Raw genomic sequence first — 18,669 nt, 5'->3', positions numbered from 1 at the left:
AAAAAATATTTATGGACTTAAATACTTATGGAATTATAGTCATGAATTTATTTTTGTGTCCATATTTTTGTCAATCAACATTGATTAGAATCAATACAATCATTAGGGTCAATATGCTGGGATACAGTATGATAATCTGTGCAATCATAAAAAATAAAAATCAAGGTTCATTCCACATCCGTGTGACATTGGTAAAGACACTTCCTGGATGTTTGTGTTTTCATGACATCTTAGCTAATATAATTCCATTCTTTATGTCCACAAATATAAAGCATATGGCTACATCTACGACAGGAATCAGTGTTCCTGGTATTAGTAACTATACTGGAAAACATTGAGCTTTGAAGGCTAGATCCATAAAACGGAGACAATCAGAAAAAAAAAATTGTGGAGAACTGAGTTGTGTCCATGTGACCTCTGGGGTCAGAAAGTCAGTCATTCCAAATTTCTATTTTCTATCCTCTTGGTCTTTAAACGTATGCACTCCTGGGATCTGAATGATTGTAAAATTACTGGTCTAACGAGGAGCTTTGGATCTTGAGCCCCAGGGAAATAAAGAGCATAGGAGTCAGCCTGTGACCACCTCACTCAACAGACCTGCTTCATCAGGTCACAGTGACCGGGCCCCTTCCTCAGGAACAGGATCCTGTTGGCTCATTTAGTTTCTCTGCATTTCCTGAGGACAAGTCTTCTATAGTTAATATCTGGCACAATATCATGAGCCCCTGCCTGTGTGTCCTGCTGATTCTACTCTCCCTGCTCATCAGCTCTGTGAATGCTCTGAGATGCTGAAACCATTCCTCTTGAAGCTGCCAGGTAATACAGATGGCTTAGGAAATGCTTTGGAATTGAAAGCAAGTATGTCGCTAGAATTTCGTCCTTGGAAACAGTTGCGGGGGGATAAGCAAAATGGGAGGGAGGAACAGGGTCCCCTGCCTTTCTTGTGAGCTGTCTACAAGAAGTCCCCATTCTGCGTGAAGTTCATCTTGAACTCTGTACAGCAATGATGATGTTTTTTTAACATATTCTGAAATTCACTTGGATACTGTACAGATGTTGAGAAGTTAATTTGTGAATGTACTAATTGGTAGGGCTACCCTAGCCAAGTACCACAGATAGGTTGGCATAAAAGCAGAGTTTCATTTTCGTACTGTTCTGAATTCTAGAAATAAAAAGACCATTGTGTCTGCAGGTGTGTTTTTTTAAGTGTGTTTCTGCTTTTGCCCATACATTTCCTTGTTACCCAATATTTCTTTCAGATTTCTCAACAACATGAACACTAGAAACCACACAGCTGTTTCAGAATTCCTCCTTCTGGGACTGACAGATGACCCAGCCCTGCAGCCCCTCATCTTCAGCCTGTTCCTGTGCATGTATCTGGTCACCATCTTGGGGAACCTGCTCATCATCCTGGCCATCAGCTCTGACGCCCACCTCCACACCCCCATGTACTTCTTCCTCTCCAACCTGTCCTTCAATGACATCTGTTTAAGCACCACCACAGTCCCCAAGATGCTGGTGAACATCCAAGCACAGAATCAGCACATCTCCTACACAGGCTGCCTCTCCCAGGTCTGCTTTGTCTTGATTTTTATTGTTTTAGAAAATTGTCTCCTAACAGTGATGGCCTACGATCGCTATGTGGCCATTTGTTACCCGCTGAGGTACAATGTCATCATGAGCCCCTTCCTGTGTGTCCAGCTGATTCTGATCTCCCTGCTCATCAGCTCTGTGAATGCCCTCCTCCACACTCTGACGGTGCTGCGACTGTCCTTCTGCACAGCCCTGAAGTTCCCCCACTTCTTCTGTGAACTTGCTCAGGTCATCAAGCTGGCCTGTTCTGACACCCTCATCAATAACCTCCTGGTCTATCTGGTCACTGGTGTCCTTGCTGTTACTTCCATCTCTGGGATCATTTTCTCTTACACTCACATTGTGTCCTCTGTCTTGAGGATGCCATCATCAGGAGGAAAGTATAAAGCCTTTTCCACCTGTGGGTCTCACCTGTCGGTTGTCTCCCTGTTCTACGGGACAGGTTTTGGAGTGTACATCAGCTCTGCAGTGACGGACTCCCCCAGAAATTCTGCAGTGGCCTCAGTGATGTACACTGTGGTCTCTCAAATGTTGAACCCCTTTATCTACAGCCTGAGGAACAGGGACATGAAGGAGGCCTTGAGGAAGCTCCTGGGAAGGGCAGCTTCTCTTCCAGGATGTATTATCTGACTTGGATTTGGGCTTCCGGATCCGGTGAGTCCCAGTGACAGGACTCCTGGTTCACCAGAACGCCTTATTCTTCCATCACTACCTTGTTCTTAAAGAATGAGACAAAATAATGACCACGTGCACTGTAAATTGGCTTGAAACCTGAGTATGATTTTTATTTAACTTGACATATTTGACACATAATTCAAGTAAGTAATTCTCTTTGCTTGGGCTTCAGAGAAGCAGAAACTGAAGCCATGTTTCTCGTGCCAGCAAACTGTGCTCTGGTGCACTCTCTAAGAAAGGCAGCTCTGGACAAGGAGACCGAAGGATTTGGAAAACAACCACCTCTGGGGTGGAAGGGGGAACAACAACCCCAGGGAAAAAGGAGGACAATGGTCCTGGGGAGAGGAGGAAAACAACGGTCACTGAACTTCACAAATTTCCCATGACTTCCACGAGTTTTCCTGACTGCCCAACTGACACATTCCACTGTAATTGTCTTTAGTGACGAAGTCACACTAAACATTTTGCTATGGTGAACTCTCACTAGACCCTATAAAAATCAGACCCCCTCTTATAACCAGGTGCCATTTTCTTCCCTGGGAAATGTGCCACTGCACTGTGTAATGAAGAAAGCCTTTCTGATCTGTTGCGGTCCGTCCCTCTTTCTGCTGGGTTTGCTTTCAGAGACTCTCTTCTGCCTGATCCCATGTTAGGGCACATGTACCCATCTCACAGGGGTACCTCCTGAAAAGCCCAAGAACTGAATTTCCCTGATCCATTAGTGGGGAAATGAGGCAATTCCTGGAAAGCTGTATCCTTCTGCTGTCACATTATCATCCACCCCTGAGGATCACTGTAACATCTACATAATTAGATTATCTTAGAGACTTCAGATGATTTTGCAATATTGGCGTTTTGTCTGTGAATATTCCATCAGTTCTTCAAGAAAAGGAAAACCTGACTCTAGTGCACCAGGTAACAGGGTGCACTTGATGCCTTGACTATATCCTTTGTGGCTGTGAAACTTACAGGTTCTTTTTTCTTCTCCCTAAACTTCTTTTCCCCCATCTCCTCTGATATTCTTTTCCCTCAACTTTTCCTTTCTGATCCTCTTTTTTCCCTGATCTTCTCCTTCCCGATCTCTCCTCCCTAATCTCATTTTCTCGGAATCCTCTCTATAAAAGACCCCTTTTCCTGCGGATGAACAGAATCACAGCCTATGGGACAGGAGGCCCCTGTGTTTCTCCTTTGCTAGCAAAGCACTGATTTCCCCTCCTTTTACTCAAAACCTTGTCCTTGTTAATGGATTGGCATCTGGGACAAGGACCCAGGTTTGGGCAATAAATTTGACAACCCAGATGGGACTCAAGAGCAGCACCCCTCCACTCCAGCTTTCTTGGGCCGGCCTGGCTCTCCAGGGAAACCTGCTTCCATGCTGAGGATTCGTGGTGCTGGTGAGTTTGTTGAGTGCCAACTGCTGGAGAAATTGGGAGACGGTGTGAGGTGCCTCACACTGAACCAGAGGGACCCTCCCAGCAGCCGTGGGAGCTCCTTTTGTTTCAGAGAACTCCTGCCTTCTCTCCCTGAACTGCACAAGTTGCCCCATCACTCTCTCTCTACTTTGAGAATAAGAAAACTGAACTCAGGCAAGTCGCAACACCCTTGGCCATTTGGTAATTCCCCAGGTGTGCACGCGGAGACCCTTGACTCCATACCCCTAGTTTCTCCTTGTAGGAACATCTGGTCCCTCTTTCTGGGGACATCTCTGGTGCCAATGGTGTAGGAGTCACCAGTAAGTGGCACTTGAGAACCTAGGGATAGTACTCCCTTCTGATCTGTTCGGGTCTCCTCTGTTTGTTGGCCTTGGGCTTGGGAATTCCTCTGCTGGCTGTTTTGCTTGTATCTGCTTTTGAGACCTGGCTGGTACTGCATTGACTCCATGAATGGTCTCTTGGCTGGGGAAGTTCTTGGATGGTCGATTTAAAGGTTCCTATCTGTCAGCCATGGTTTGGGGGCTTCTCTCTGGTGGTTTCTCTGTTTCTTTTTCTACGATTTTGCAATTGAAATTGTTCTGTCAGAGGTAAAGCGAGTGGAAGAAAGGGCCATCTGTAAGATAGTGTTTTTTACTGTAATGATCTGGCTTTTAAATAGCTTCCTAGATTATTATACAATCTTTCAGTTGGAGTTGGTCTATCAAAGGTAAAATAAGTGAGAGAAATTTGTACATTCAAGTCCATCTGTTTTAAAGGTTCCTCTCTGTCAGCCCTGGTTTCGTGATCCTCTATTGTTTGTTTGTTTGTTGTTGTTGTTGTTGTTGTTGTTGTTGTTTGTTTGTTTTTTTGTCTGTACTGTCCCTTTAAGACATGAGCCATGGTGCATTGATCTTACTAGTCTCTTGAGCAGAGAGATTTTGGCTGCATGGGCCACCTATAGGGATAAGCATAAAAGAAACATGGTTTGCTGTAGCACCATCTGGCCTTTGAATGGTTTTTCTGAATTATTATACAATCTTGGTGTTGAAGTTGGTCGTCAGGGATAAAGTATGTGAAAGGGATTCTGTCTGTACAGGCATTGATGCAGTTGCGTGATACGTGGTCTGAATGTCAGGAACTAAGTTGAAGGTGCCAAAAGGCACTGCCTCTGGTGGGCAAGGACAGCAGGACATGAGAAGAAAGGGTTGAAGAGATTTAAATCTTTCCACCCAGAGCTGGCACTTCCCGCTCTGTTTCTCAGCCTGGCCCCAGGAAGCTGCAGATCATCTCACTGTGATCAAGGACACCAGCCCTAAACTGGGGGGGTGGGGGGACTCAGCTGTCTGGGCTGTAAAAAAAAATGATTAAAAGGAACTTGGCCTCTGCCTGTCTTCCAGCCGCTTTTGCCCGTGGAAGGTGGAGGCTGCTGGTCACAAAGGATGTGGTTCCAGCAAGGTCAGATCATGACATGGGGGATACGAATAGTCTCCCCTTCTAAGATCTGACAAGAGACCCTATTTGGCCATGGGATATTCATCACTGGGGCAAAGCAATTCTTTCTATAATAGTATCCCATCAAACTGAATGCCTGCAGAATTAATAACTGCGCCCAGAAAAGATAAAGACAGAAATTAAGGCCCACCTGTTTTTAATAGGCAGCCTCTGCAAAGAGATGTTCCAGGGAGCTTAAAGATAAGGGTGGAACGGGCCTCCTCCAGGGCACAGCATTATGCTTAGTATAAGAAAAAGGCCTTGAAGGAGCCTCTGGGTACCAGTGACAGTGGGAAAACTCATTTAAAGTTAAGGCACTGTGATAAGGATAATGTGATAAGGATAATGGAGATAGGTGAGGCTCAAAAACTATTCTGTGCTCCAACCCCTTAAATGTAACCTGGGGGAAAAAGATTAAGGCACAGTTTTTTTACATGCTGGCTTGTCCAAAATCTGTTGTGTAAATAATGCACAGATAAAATTCATAAGGTCTGTTTCCAAATGTGAATTTTAAAAAGGGTCTTAAACTAAAAAAGATTAAAAAAAATTTATAGGTATGGAAATATATTTTAGTATGGAAATTAGAAGGTTAAAGATTCTGGATGAGAAATTATTTTGTCTGGTAATATTCTAGGGATAAAGTCTAAGATGGAAGTGGGAAAAACTAAGGATGCAAAGAAGTTTTGAAAGTTTAAGTCGCAGAAGGTTTGAAGAAGGAAAATCTCAAAAAGTTTGTGTTTGTGATTAAATTAGCTATAATTAGCACAGACAGTAAAGGTTATTTGAACATTAATGGACTGATATGAAGCAAAGTCTGAAATGTTGATCTGCTCTTATCTATTGAGATAATTTTCTTGTATTTTTTAAGTTTTATTACTAGGAGAAACTAAGTCTTAAAGGAATTAGAGTTTGTACCTGATTTAAAGTCTTAAATGTTTTCTTTGTAGCTGGTTAAACAACTGTTATTTAGATTATAACAATATAGTTGACACCCTAAATATATGCAAGTAGGTATATGTATGCATCTGAGAACTATATCTGTCTAAGCTTTGGTTAAGTGTTATGTAAAATTTTATAAAATGAAAGTTTATGTAAGTTTACTAGTAAGATAACCAATAAGTGCTCTCTTATTGTATTTGACATAGAAAGGCCACACTGTCATTTGAAGACCTGTCTTATATCTGTTTGCTTTGGTTAAGTCAATTTCTGATAATTAACACTGTTTTCTAAAAGTTACAAGAGATTTAAGGCTACCATTTGATTTCGTTAATCCATGCAGACCTGTGATTATTGTTATAAGTACACTCTGAATTCCAAATTATACTTTAATTATAAGAGATTTAAGGCTATGCTTTGATTTCTGTTAACCCAGGCAGACCTGTGATTATAATTATTGTACACTCTGGATTCTAAATTGTGCTTTAAAAGTTAAGCTTAGTTAAATGTAAAGCTCAGAGAACACTTTGCCAAGTTGGGGTTCTCCAAACCAAAATTAGGTGTAGCTTTTAAAGTCTGGAAATAACAAATTTGGTTGGTATTTATTTGTGTATTTGATGTTTTAGAGCTGGATAAAGTAACCTGTTGTCAATAATTTATATAGACAATTTTATTACTCTTCACACTGAAATTGGAATTTAAATGTATTTTTGCAAGTATTAAGAAAAGTCTGATCTGTTTAAAGGTGATATTGTAAAGCCTGGAAACATTCTGCCACTTTTTACACAAAAAAAGAAAGTTAAAACCTCTTTTAGCCTTTGACTCAAGTTTCAAGTGTAATGTTATATTGTGTTCTTTGTGAAGAGCCCCACCTTACCTTAAAGCTCTGCCTCCTACTTTATTTCATGTTAGAATGGCTCCCAAACAGGCTAGACTTCAGTTCATTTAAAGTTGTATTGAAAAGATTGATTTTATTGTAAAGATTACTGTAATCTCAAACAGGAAATATAGAACTAAGTCAAGGTTCAAGATTATAAAAGTCATTTTTCTTGGTTCATAGCTATTACAAAAAATGAATGTTTTTGCTCTGTTAATTTTATTTTGTGTTTTCCTTGTGAACATTGTAACTGTTGTCTGTTAGTGATTTTCCAAACTACTTTAAAATTTAAAAAACCTGGGTTAATTTGAGAAAATAAGCCATTAGATATCATGTAATGCTGACTTCCAGTACTAATACTAACCCCAATTAAATGAAAGTGGAATCTGTAAAGCTATAGATATTGATGTTAAAATTTGTTGCTCTTCTTTAAGACTGTGAAACTGGCTTTCTGGGTGTTTAAAACTATAAACCTGGAGACCAAAGTCAAGGAAGTAAAAGGCTCAAGGAAAAAGCAGTCAGTATTTTGCCCTTGCCCTCTAGGGTCAGTTGGAACCTGGAGGACAATGGGACTCCTCTCAGGGCCCTGCAACCCTAGTGAGTCCCCCAGTCAGTGGATCAGGGAGATTGAGAGGACCCCAGAAGACAGGAAGCCAACCAGTGCACATTCTATGAAGAGAAGGGTCATTGAAGATGGACATTGCTGGCCAATGGCACCACTGGTAGAGGAAAGCTAAAGGATCCAGGAAGCTTCCCACGGGTCCCCAAGTGTGACCTCTTAGGAATCTCAGCTGACTTTTAAGAATAGATAGGAACAAGGTCAGTTTTGACCAATCTGCTCTTAGACACCTGGGAGGAGAGTGTAGCCTAAAAGCACAGTCCTACATGAACATTCAACAGGAAAAATACTGGGTTTTTAAAATTTGTTTGTTTTATGTAACTCAATATGTTCACTTGTATCAGCCCTGCCAAAGTGAGAAAGCTGGAGGCTATAAAGAAAGGGTTCTTGGGTGAGAGTGTCTGAAAAATAATGACCACAAGAGTTGCAAAATTTTCCTGAGTTAATTTGAGTCTGATTTTGTAGACCTACCAATTTTCCTAATCTCTTACATTGATGATCTTTTTTCACTGATAAGATTATGAGTTACTGTCCCCATGGTTTTCAGAGACTGGCTGGAATGCTAATTGTTTTGTTCTAACTGTTTATACAAAAACAGCTTTGCTGTCTTTATTGATGTCTTAGCATGATCCCTGTCCTATGTGTAGGCCTTGTCCGGTCACCTGCCATCTGCCACTGTGGACCTCTGGACTTCTCTGATGCTGAATGCCCTGAAATGTCCAAAACCCACCTAATAGAGAACAAGACTTTGGGTTACTTCTCCCAATTTTACCCCCTTTCAGCAGGAAGTAGCTTGTAGATGTCGTCGCCCACTTTCCATAGAAATGGAATGTACAAATTGACAGAGGGGGAAATATGATATGTCAAGAGCTTTGTAATGTTTTGAACAACACATAAAAAAAAAAACAATCCTCAGCCAGAAAAAAAAAGAAATTGACAGAGGGGAATTTTTCCCAAACGTCTTTTCCCTAAATTTCTCCTCTCAATCTTTTCCCTGATCTTCTCCTTCCTGATCTCTCCTTCCTAATCTCATTTTCTCTGAACAGCTCTATCAAAGTTCCCTGTTACTGCTGATGAGCAGAATCGTAGCCTTTGGGACAGGAGTCTCCCGTGTTTCTCCTTTGCTACTAAAGCAATAAACCTTCTTTTTCCTTGTTCTCAAAAGTGTGTCCTTGTTAATGGATTGGCCCTGGGGACAAGGACCAAGCTTTTGGAAACACATGGGGACAGTAAAGAGAATTCTCTCTTCCAGCACAGCCCAGGCCTCTGAAGCCATTGAAATAAAAGGTGGCTCTTCTGGTTTGAGTGAATTCATACTAGAGTTTCTTTTTCTTACTAGGACTGAGGACACATTCACTGATGATTTTCTAAAATATCCCAATGATGTCAGAACACTGATATTATCTAATCATGACAATTTTGTAGATATTGAAACTGAGTGTAGTGCATGGCACTGTGGCATGGGAAGGATGTGGCTTTTCAGTAACAGGGCTCAGTATTTACTATTGACTTTATGGGGCACGAGTGCCACTCCTTTGCCTCTCAGCGTTAGTCTAGAATGCAATCCCAGTGGTTCTAACAACATGATCAGGTAGAAGTCGTTGTCTCCATATGAGAGAGTGTTGTCTGAATGTTTTCTTTTTGTTATTCACCTTCTCTAATTTACCTTCTCCGGACAGATTTCAAGGGAATAATTGCTAAGACAGAATCTCTGCTTCAGTCTCAGATTACGTGGCACCAGAGCAGAAAGTTTATGTTTAGAGAATTGAAATCACTTGTCGAATTTTACAGAGATGACAAAAGAAAAGTAGAAAAACGTGGTAAATTAAAGATCAGATTCTCTCACTCACCATGGATCCCGTCACGTTGATTTATTTTAGAGAGCATAATTGAAAGAAAATGACATATCAATGAAGGGAAGCTGCTCTAACAATGAGTTTCCTCAAGGCCTCCTTCATGTCCCTGTTCCTCAGGCTGTAGATAAAGGGGTTCAGCATTGGAGGGACCACAGAGTACATCACAGAAGCCACTGCAGTCTTCCTGGGGGAGCCAGTAACTAAAGAGCTAATGTACACCCCAAAACCTGTCCCATAGAACAAGGAGACAACCGACAGGTGAGACCCACAGGTGGAAAAGGCTTTATACTTCCCTTCTGATGACGGAAGCTTTAAGACAGAGATTACAATATGAGTATAAGAGAAAATGACTCCAGACAGAGGAACACCACCAAATATGCAAGCTGCAAGATATATCAGGACATTATTGATGAAGGTGTCGTTACAGGCCACCTTTAACACCTGAGCAAGTTCACAAAAAAAGTGGGGGATCTCCAGGTCTGTGCAGAAGGACAGCCTCAGCACCATCAGAGTGTGCAGCAGGCCGTCCACAGTGCTGATGGACAAGGACAACACAATCAGCAGGAGACAGAAGTGGGGCTTCATGATGACCATATACCTGAGTGGATGGCAGATGGCCACATAGCGGTCATAAGCCATTGCAGCAAGGAGACTGTTTTCTAGTCCAGCAAAAATCAGCACAAAGCCCATCTGGCTGAGGCAGCCCGCGTAACTGATGGCCTTGCTCTGTCTCTGGATGTTCACCAGCATCTTGGGGACCGTGCTGGTGCTGAAACACATGTCAGCAAGGGACAGGTTGGAGAGGAAGAAGTACATGGGAGTGTGGAACTGGGAGTCAGAGGAGATGGCCAGGATGATGAGCAGGTTCCCAAGCACAGTGACGAGATATATGCACAGAAACAGGCTGAAGATGAGGGGCTGCAGGGCTGGGTCGTCTGTCAGGCCCAGGAGAAGGAATTCTTGAACAGCTGTGTGGTTTGTGGGTTCCATGCTGTTGATGAATCTAGTATCAAAGGTGGGTAACACCACAATATAATGAGAACACCGGCATTTCTAATATGTTCCCAGGTGACGCTGTTCCTGCTCTGGACACACGCATCCTTGTAAGATCTTAGCAATAGTGATAATCAGACCCCACTCCAGATTTCTGAACTTCTGGGATAAAGATGAATAGTATATGATTCAACAGGATCTCTCAGAGATGCTAAAATCTGAGAACCGCTGCTGTATGAAATGCTTCTGCATGTTGAACCCAAGTGAATATTGAACTCTTTGTGTTTATTTCTCCTTCAGTACTTTCTCACCTTGAACTTATTTCCTGTACACACTTATTATGCCAACTTAGTTTTGAAGAGGTACGGCAGAAAATCAGCATTTGTTAACTCTGGAAATGGGCAAATGACAGAATTTAAAAATTATTACAATATCTCTGCTGTTGTCACTACACTAAATATCCTGTGGTTTTATAAAGTAGAACTAATACACAAGGGAGGTGACCTACTGCATCTGCCTAGGTCTGTAGTCCTTCCATAGAGTCCTCACCTCTTGGAAACACAGAAATGGCACCAAAGCTCTTTGCACCAAGATGCATGTGGAGGTGATGACAAGGTAAGGTGGAGGTGACCCATGCCTCCCCTGCCCTGCACAAGGGTGCCAGGAAGTGCCAGAGCATCTTAATACAGTCATCTTCTTTAGAAATGGGATTATTTGAGCTCAAGAGGAAAGTAGTTCCATTATATAGACAGAGCAGAAGACTAGCAGAATGAGAACTGAGGAGTTTTCAAAAGGTCCCCAAAAAACCTGTCACAGTGATGACTGTGTTAGGCAGGGGTCTAATGTTATTGATGATGATCTCCTGCATGAATTTCCCTCCCAGGTTCTCCAGGATGAAGCTACAGTAAACACCCGCCTGGTTTACAAAGCATTGCCTGGGAGCCTGCATCACCTGGCTTGCATCATTGTGGAGGGAGGCTCGTCATTTCTTCTGGATGTTGGAGGGACACGGATCTGTCACAGGAAAGCCAGAAGGACTGCATGGGCAATGAGTTCTGTGTCAAAGACATAGTCTCTTCAGGATCCTCTGGTGTTTCTTTCTGACCCCAAAAGATTCTTAAGTGAGGCGGTCACAGAGTGTTTGTAGATTCTGTGTCCCTGGGGACACAATACCCCAAGATCCTCATTAGACAGAATCTCATTATTTGGGTCCTGGGGCTGTGTAAATCCTTAAAGACCAACAATACAGAAGGGCAGGACCAGGGTGGCTGGTCCCCTTGCCTGGGAATCCAGGTTGCCCTTGCTTCTCTTCTCCACTTCCTTGTCTCATCTACATTCACAGCTTTGCTCACGTGCTGAATGCTGTGCCTTCCTGCTCTGTGGCAATAACCTGTCACCAGTTCCGTGTTCAACACAGATGTGTGGGTTAATCTTTCATGTTCCATAATCATATTGTCTAGTTGTGGTTTCAGGATCTGCTTTCTTCCCATTAGGTGATCATTAGTGGAAATTATCATTAATTTTTGATAGTAGTATGAGAAATCAGCAAAGGCAAGCATGGAGCTTCAATATTTAGGAAATGTGGACAAAGAGATTGGAGACATGGTCTGGGCTCATGCATATGGCCCTAGAACAGTTGTAAGTTTCAGAATATTCCACCAAAGAGCAACTGAAACAAGCATCCTGGTGGCTTCAGAACTTCATTGGTGGTGGTGTTAACATCAGAGGCGTAATATCCATTAAAACAAATTTAGGATGGGCAGACTGAATTAGTGATTAGTGAATATAACTGGTAATCTACTAGATAAAAAAAAAACAGTCCAAAGATGAAAATCATGAGGAAAAACCCATTTACATAAATTCTACTAATAAAGATTTTTTAAAAGAAGGAAAATAATCCTGAAGAAAAGATCCTCTTAGCCTATTGTTGCTGCTATAAATTACTACCACAGATAGGAAATTTGTCAAAAAGAGAGATTTGTTGGTACACAGTTCTAGAGGCTTGGAAGTCCACAGTCATGGTCACAACCTACATGGTGTTTGGTTAAGGGTCTGGTCTCCAAACCAAGATGGCACCCTGAGTGTTTCATCCTGCAGATGAGGTGAGTGCTACTTCTCACGTGGAAGAAGATCAGATGAGCCAACTCACATCTTAGTCATTTTTATGCCATCATTAAACCACTCATGAGGGAAGAAGCTTTGGGGCCAAATAACATCTTAAATGTCCCACATCTTCACACATTTACAGTGGGCCCTACATTTCAATGTAAGTTTGGCAGAGGAGCAATTTTCAGACCACAATCCAGAGAATCACCAACATGAAAATCCACAGCATAAGGAGTTCAGAAGGGGAGAAAGGGAATAAATCACAGGGATATGAGTAAAGAGGTGACAAAGAGGGAGTGCCTGGTGGTTAGCATGAAGACCTGCCAATGACAAGCAGACTCAGGACAGTCCAGGCAGGATGGCATTTAAATAAACCTGTATGGATGATGGCTTGGATCACGCTGGTAATGGCGGGGCATTTTATGAATGATTGTGCACAGGTTATAAAAGAAAAACAGGAATCAGATTATCTTAATGAGAGAAAATGGTCAGTACCTGGAAATATGGAGTTGCCATCCACTATGACAGGAAAGTGAATATGTATAAAATATGGGAGGATTCGTATCATATTATTAAAGAAATATTAAATTTGTGATGTCTACTAGACATCCACACGGGAGTGTAAGCAGGAAGTTGGATATGCACTTTTGGAATTTACAGGTGACACTCTCTCAGAATTCATAAATTTGGTAATCCTATCTATCTACCTACTGTATAACTATTTATTATCCTATCTGTCTAATCATCTATATATCTATTGATCTATGTAATCATATATATATATATATATATATATACATATATATATATATAATCTACCAATCTAATACCAATGATAACATATTGAAAATTTCATATAACTTCAACAAAGACTAATTCAATATGTGGCTTGGTTAAATTTTACCTTATGCATATCGCAAACAACCATTTCTAATATGTTTTTCGCAATCAAAATGGATTCTTTAACATATATCTTACTTTCTTTTAGAATTTTAGATATTCATTTTCTGAATATCACAGTGTTGTCACATACACACATCATAGGCAATAAGTGGAGGTCAGAGATTTAAAGTAAGGGTCCTAGGGGAATGGGAAAATAAACAAGGAGAGTAATGAATTACAGTAGATGGGGTAGAGAGAGAAGAAGGGAGGGGAGGGGAGGGGAGGAGGGATAGTAGGGGATAGGAAAGGTAGCAGAATACAACATTTACTAATTGAGCATTATGTAAAATTGTGGATGTATAACCGACGTGATTCTGCAATCTGCATTTGGGGTAAAATTGGGAGTTCATAACCCACTGCAATCTAATGTATGAAATATGATATGTCAAGAGCTTTGTAATGTTGTGAACAACCAATAAAAAAAATAAAAAAATTTAAAAAAAATCCAAATTAACAGAAAACAGATAATCATTTGTGATTGTAACTAAAAATATTCTAGGGCATCTGTGTTATAAGAGAGTCTGGCTGACTAGTGAGCCCCAAGCCTGCAGACAGGAGGTAATAGTGCAGGGGTAGATACAGCAATCCTACTGCCCAGGAAAGAGAGCCCAGAAAACATGATCACTTAAATCCACGGCTTGTTTATTGCTAGATTGGCATTCTGGTCAAAGGATGGACCCCTTAATAAAAGGTGCTCAGTAATAAAAGTGATTTTCATCTCTTTAGCACACCTACGGCAAAAACAAATTTCACATGGCTTCATCCTTGGAAGAAACAGGGCAAGACTACAAATCTCTTTTCAGCCAAAGTAGAAGTTTCAAGATCAAGAATTACTGAACACAGGCCCTGAGGGAAATTGCTGACAAACAAACCACATTAAAACCAAGGACTAGAGGGCCCTTGGTACATACTATGACAGATAAGCAAAGGAGACACCTGTCTAAAATGAATTTACAATATAAATAAGGATAAAGCATCACTATCCCAATTACATAAAGAAATTTTAGGAATTAACTTTTAAATAGAAAAAAAATCTAAGTGGAAATAAAGGAAACACATTTCACAAGAGAAAAAGATGTTGCATGGTATTATAATGACTCTGAACCTCATCATGAAAGTAAAATAAATTGATGAAATTTTATTGTATATCCACTTCATTGTCTGAAGAAAAGACACAGGAAAACCTAATGGGATGGTTAGATGGTGCACCTACTCGGGAAATCCCTGTGGGAACCCCCAAAGGTGAACAGTCTCTCTCCTATATCCAGTCATCTGCCCAAGTAGATGATTCTTTTATTTCCTTCGGAAGACATGGAAGAGAATCCTGGAACAGGTTTGCTTACAGCAATCGAAAAACAGACACTTTTCTGGGAATAAAAGTTGTATTTCATCAACACCAGATGTGCTTCTTAGTTTTAATGTCACAATACAGAGCTTAAAATGTGGACATTGAAAGTACATTAATAGATTTCACTAATAAAACAAGAAGACTTTTACAATTTTTGTTGCTGTTGGTTACCTCATTGCTATTAATAATTGGATAACTAGGAGAATACATCTCTTGCTCAGGATATCTGCAATATTGAAACTGTGTCTAATCTTGAATTTTCAAAAGAATGAATCTTTATGGTGAATTTTTCAATTTTTTGTTTTGTTTTCAATTTTTTTACTATAATTAAGTAAAAAATTTTTATTGAAAAACCAACAATGAGTAACTGCTTTACTCAACATGAATGATCCTGAAAAGCAGGAAGATACTAATAAGACTCGGGATAAATTTATTAAACTTGAACTTTGGCAAGTTCAAAAAGAAGCACATTTATGTAATAAATTATATAGGGATATCTACAGAGGTGATAAAAACTCATTGAAACCTTATGAAAATGACAGTTTTAGAGGGAACAAATGATCAAACGTTGGCTGCATCAATCCAATTTCTGTCTTTGTGGTTGACAAGCCACTTTCTCTATTTCTACTATAAGTCAGACTATTTTACACTGAAACATGGATTACATTGAGACCCACTCCAGAAAGCCTTTTCAAGTCCTCTTTCCTCAAACAAGCCATATTAGCCAGTTATTGTATAAGTAAATAAAAAATCAGTTGGAAAGGTTCTGGGCCTGTGCTGAGGGCCACCATTAAATTCTCTAAGAGATGCAGCCTGACTGATCCACGGTCAAGTCACCTATCAGCTGACCCAGGAATAGCACTCAGTTTTCTTTCTCTAGCATCATGTTTAAGCACTACACCTGAATTTGTTGCTCTCACCTGGTGACTTGGGAGGAAACCAGCCCTAGGAAGAGGCCAGCTCACGGAGAACCAATGGAAGTCCTACTCCACTCTGGTCCACTCCCCACCTCAGAAGTGCTAGCAATGCAAGTGACGTCTCTTTATTGTCAGAGCAACCTATTAATGTTAGACTTTGCTTTTTCTTATTAGGACAAAAGGCATCTTTACTGATGAGTTTGAATGTCCTCATGACCATCTCAGACCACTGATATCACCTAATCACGCCAATTTTAAACAACATGACACAGGACATGTGGATGCCATTGTGATCTTAGAGAGTTATACTTGGCCACTAAAGTGGTTCCATAGTTGTTCACAAGATATAAATGGTACCCCTTTGCCTCGCAGTAAAACTACCTCTAGGATGCAACTCACATGGCCCCCGCCACATAATCACCTGGAGTCAACTTGGTAGACATAAAGGCAGCTCTGTTTCAAAATATTCCCAGTCTATCCACCCTCTAGAACTTGCCTTTTCCTTTTTTTCATTTTCTTTTTCTTTCTTCACACCCCAGTTCCTCCTCCTTCTTTTTCTTCTTTTGATTTTTTTGTTTTGGTACTAGAGTTTGAATCAGGGGTGCTCAACAACCGAGCAATCTCCCCAGCCCTTTTAATATTTTATTTTGAGACAAGGCCTCACTGAGATGCTGAGGCTGGCTTTGAACTTGTGGTCCTCCCTTCTCAACCTCCTAAACCACTGGGACTACAGGCAGGCACCACTGCAACAGACTCAAACTTGCCTTTTTATAAGAATGCGTCACAACAAATATCTCTAAAATTAGAGTCCCTTACTCCAGGCATAGCTCCTGTGAGAGCACATAAAAAAAATTATGTTTAGATTATTGAAATTATGTGTCCAACGTCACAGGGATAGGCAAAAGCGATATAATAATTCACTCAGAGGTAAAATGCACCTGGTCATTACAGTATATCATTATTTTTGGAGAATGTATGGGCAGAAGATTCAGATATCAAGGGCCCTGTCACCGTGACATACTCTAGAAACCAAAATCCAAAGCAACTGACCCATTATAAAGTCGATGCTAACCTACTGACAAGTTTCCTCAAGGCCTCCTTCATGTTCCCATTTTTCAGACTGTAGATAAAGGGGTTCAGCATTTGAGGGACCACAGTGTACATCACTGAGGCCACAGCAGACTTCCTTAAAGAGTCAGAGATAGCAGAGCTAATGTACACCCCAAGTCCTGTCCCATAGAACAGGGAGACCACACACAGGTGAGACCCGCAGGTGGAAAAGGCTTTGTGCTTTCCTCTGGATGATGGCATCCTCAAGACAGAGGACACAATGTGAACGTAAGAGAAAATGATCCCGGAGAGAGGAACACCGCCAAATACACAAGATGAAATGTATATCAGGATGTTATCAACGAAGGAATCAGAACAGGCCAGCTTGATGACCTGAGCAAGTTCACAGAAGAAGTGGGGGATCCCCAGGTCTGTGCAGAAGGACAGCCGCAGCAACATCAGTGTGTGGAGGAGGGCAATCACAACGCTAATGAGAAGACAGAGCAAAACCAGCAGGACACAGAGGCGGGGATGCATGAGGACTGTGTACCTCAGTGGGTGACAAATGGCCACATAGCGGTCACAGGCCATCACTGCAAGCAGACAGTTTTCCAAAGATGCAAAAACTATAACAAAGCAGACCTGGGAGAGACATCCTGTGAAAGTGATGCTCTGGTTCTGTGTTTGGAGGTTCACCAGCATCCTTGGAATGGTGCAAGTGCTTAAACAGATGTCATTAAAGGAGAGACTGCAGAGGAAGAAGTACATGGGGGTGTGGAGGTGGGAGTCGGAGCTGACCGTCATGATGATGAGCAGGTTCCCCAGGATGGTGACCAGGTACATGGACAGGAACAGGCTGAAGATCACTGGCTGCAGGTCTGGGTCGGCTGAAAGTCCCAGGAGTAGGAATTGTGAAACAGCTGTGTGATTGTGGGGTTCCATGTTGGTGAAGATTCTGGTGGGAAAGACAGGGTGAGGAGACCATAAAAATGTGTGGACAGCAGCTGCAGCATCGGGAAAGTGTCAGAAATGCAAACCTTTGGTCCCCAATCCAGACAGACTCCCGATGCACTCTGGGGAGGACCCCGAGTCTGCTTCGAGGGCTCTGGATGACTTCAGTGTGTGCTGAATTTTGAAAAGTTCATAAAGCAAATATCTTTCCCTTGGGCACTGTGAACTTCAGTGAACATCCAGACAATGTTCTCTGCTCTTTTTCTCTTTGGATCCTCTTCACTCATTCCTTTTTCCCTCCAATACCTCTACAAAAATCAGTTTTTACTGAATGCTGATGGTGTTCCACTTATCGTGCTAAATATGAGAAGAAACAAAGCCCAAGGCACGTATTTTGAATCGGATACGTCACAAGACATTATATAAGAGAGAAGAATGAATTTTTGAAATGTTTCCTGTAAAGCAATAATTCCCTGATTTTGGCTTGGTTCAGAATCACCTGAAAGACTTGTCAACAGGCATATTTCTCACCATCATCCACATTTATGCCTGAGGATACTTAAGTAAGGGGAGGTTATATCATGGATGTAAGATCTGCAGTGAGGGCTTGGACAAGACGAGGTTGCAGCTCAGATATTCTGACAGCTGAATTGACTCATGAACAATCTCTCTTAATGTCGCTGCATAGCACAGGACTAACATTCCTAGGTGATCATTAGGATCTCATGATTTGTGTGTGTGTGTGTGTAAATTCAACCTTTTCTTTCTGATCAAAGCCTCTAGCCTTGTCCCTGGATTCAAAGTATGTCCACCTTTATCCATGAAATTAACCATAGCAGCTGGATGGCGTCCGTCCAGGCAGACCTGAGTAAAGACTAGAAAATGTCGCCTCTACCCTTGAAG

The 18,669-nt window shown here is 41.4% G+C and overlaps 3 protein-coding genes across 3 annotated transcripts; 1 reads left to right on the top strand and 2 right to left on the bottom strand.

Annotated features, from left to right (window-relative positions):
* The first annotated feature begins 1,269 nt into the window (after positions 1–1,269).
* LOC101957127 (olfactory receptor 7G2) lies at positions 1,270–2,868 on the top strand. The gene is given in 2 exon segments (XM_013366096.3): positions 1,270–2,193; positions 2,195–2,868. Coding segments are annotated over 2 exon segments (978 nt in total). The 5' UTR covers positions 1,270–1,272; the 3' UTR covers positions 2,252–2,868.
* Positions 2,869–9,510: 6,642 nt separating this feature from the next.
* On the bottom strand, positions 9,511–10,452 carry LOC101956839 (olfactory receptor 7G2). Its single transcript, XM_040291007.2, has one exon. It carries the CDS (start codon positions 10,447–10,449, stop codon positions 9,511–9,513), a length of 939 nt encoding a protein of 312 aa, XP_040146941.2. The 5' UTR covers positions 10,450–10,452.
* Positions 10,453–16,818: 6,366 nt separating this feature from the next.
* Positions 16,819–17,757, bottom strand: LOC144369443 (olfactory receptor 7G2-like). The gene has a single exon (XM_078029623.1). It carries the CDS (start codon positions 17,755–17,757, stop codon positions 16,819–16,821), a length of 939 nt encoding a protein of 312 aa, XP_077885749.1.
* Positions 17,758–18,669: the final 912 nt, after the last annotated feature.

The sequence above is a fragment of the Ictidomys tridecemlineatus genome, chromosome 2, assembly GCF_052094955.1.
Source record: "Ictidomys tridecemlineatus isolate mIctTri1 chromosome 2, mIctTri1.hap1, whole genome shotgun sequence".
Taxonomy (NCBI): Eukaryota; Metazoa; Chordata; class Mammalia; order Rodentia; family Sciuridae; genus Ictidomys; species Ictidomys tridecemlineatus.
This window is presented reverse-complemented; position numbering and strand designations above follow the sequence as displayed.

What these genes read in the sequence shown, in the direction of transcription:
- LOC101956839 (XM_040291007.2), bottom strand. Translation starts at nt 10,449, where the DNA reads ATGGAACCCACAAACCACACAGCTGTTCAAGAATTCCTTCTCCTGGGC.
- LOC144369443 (XM_078029623.1), bottom strand. Translation starts at nt 17,757, where the DNA reads ATGGAACCCCACAATCACACAGCTGTTTCACAATTCCTACTCCTGGGA.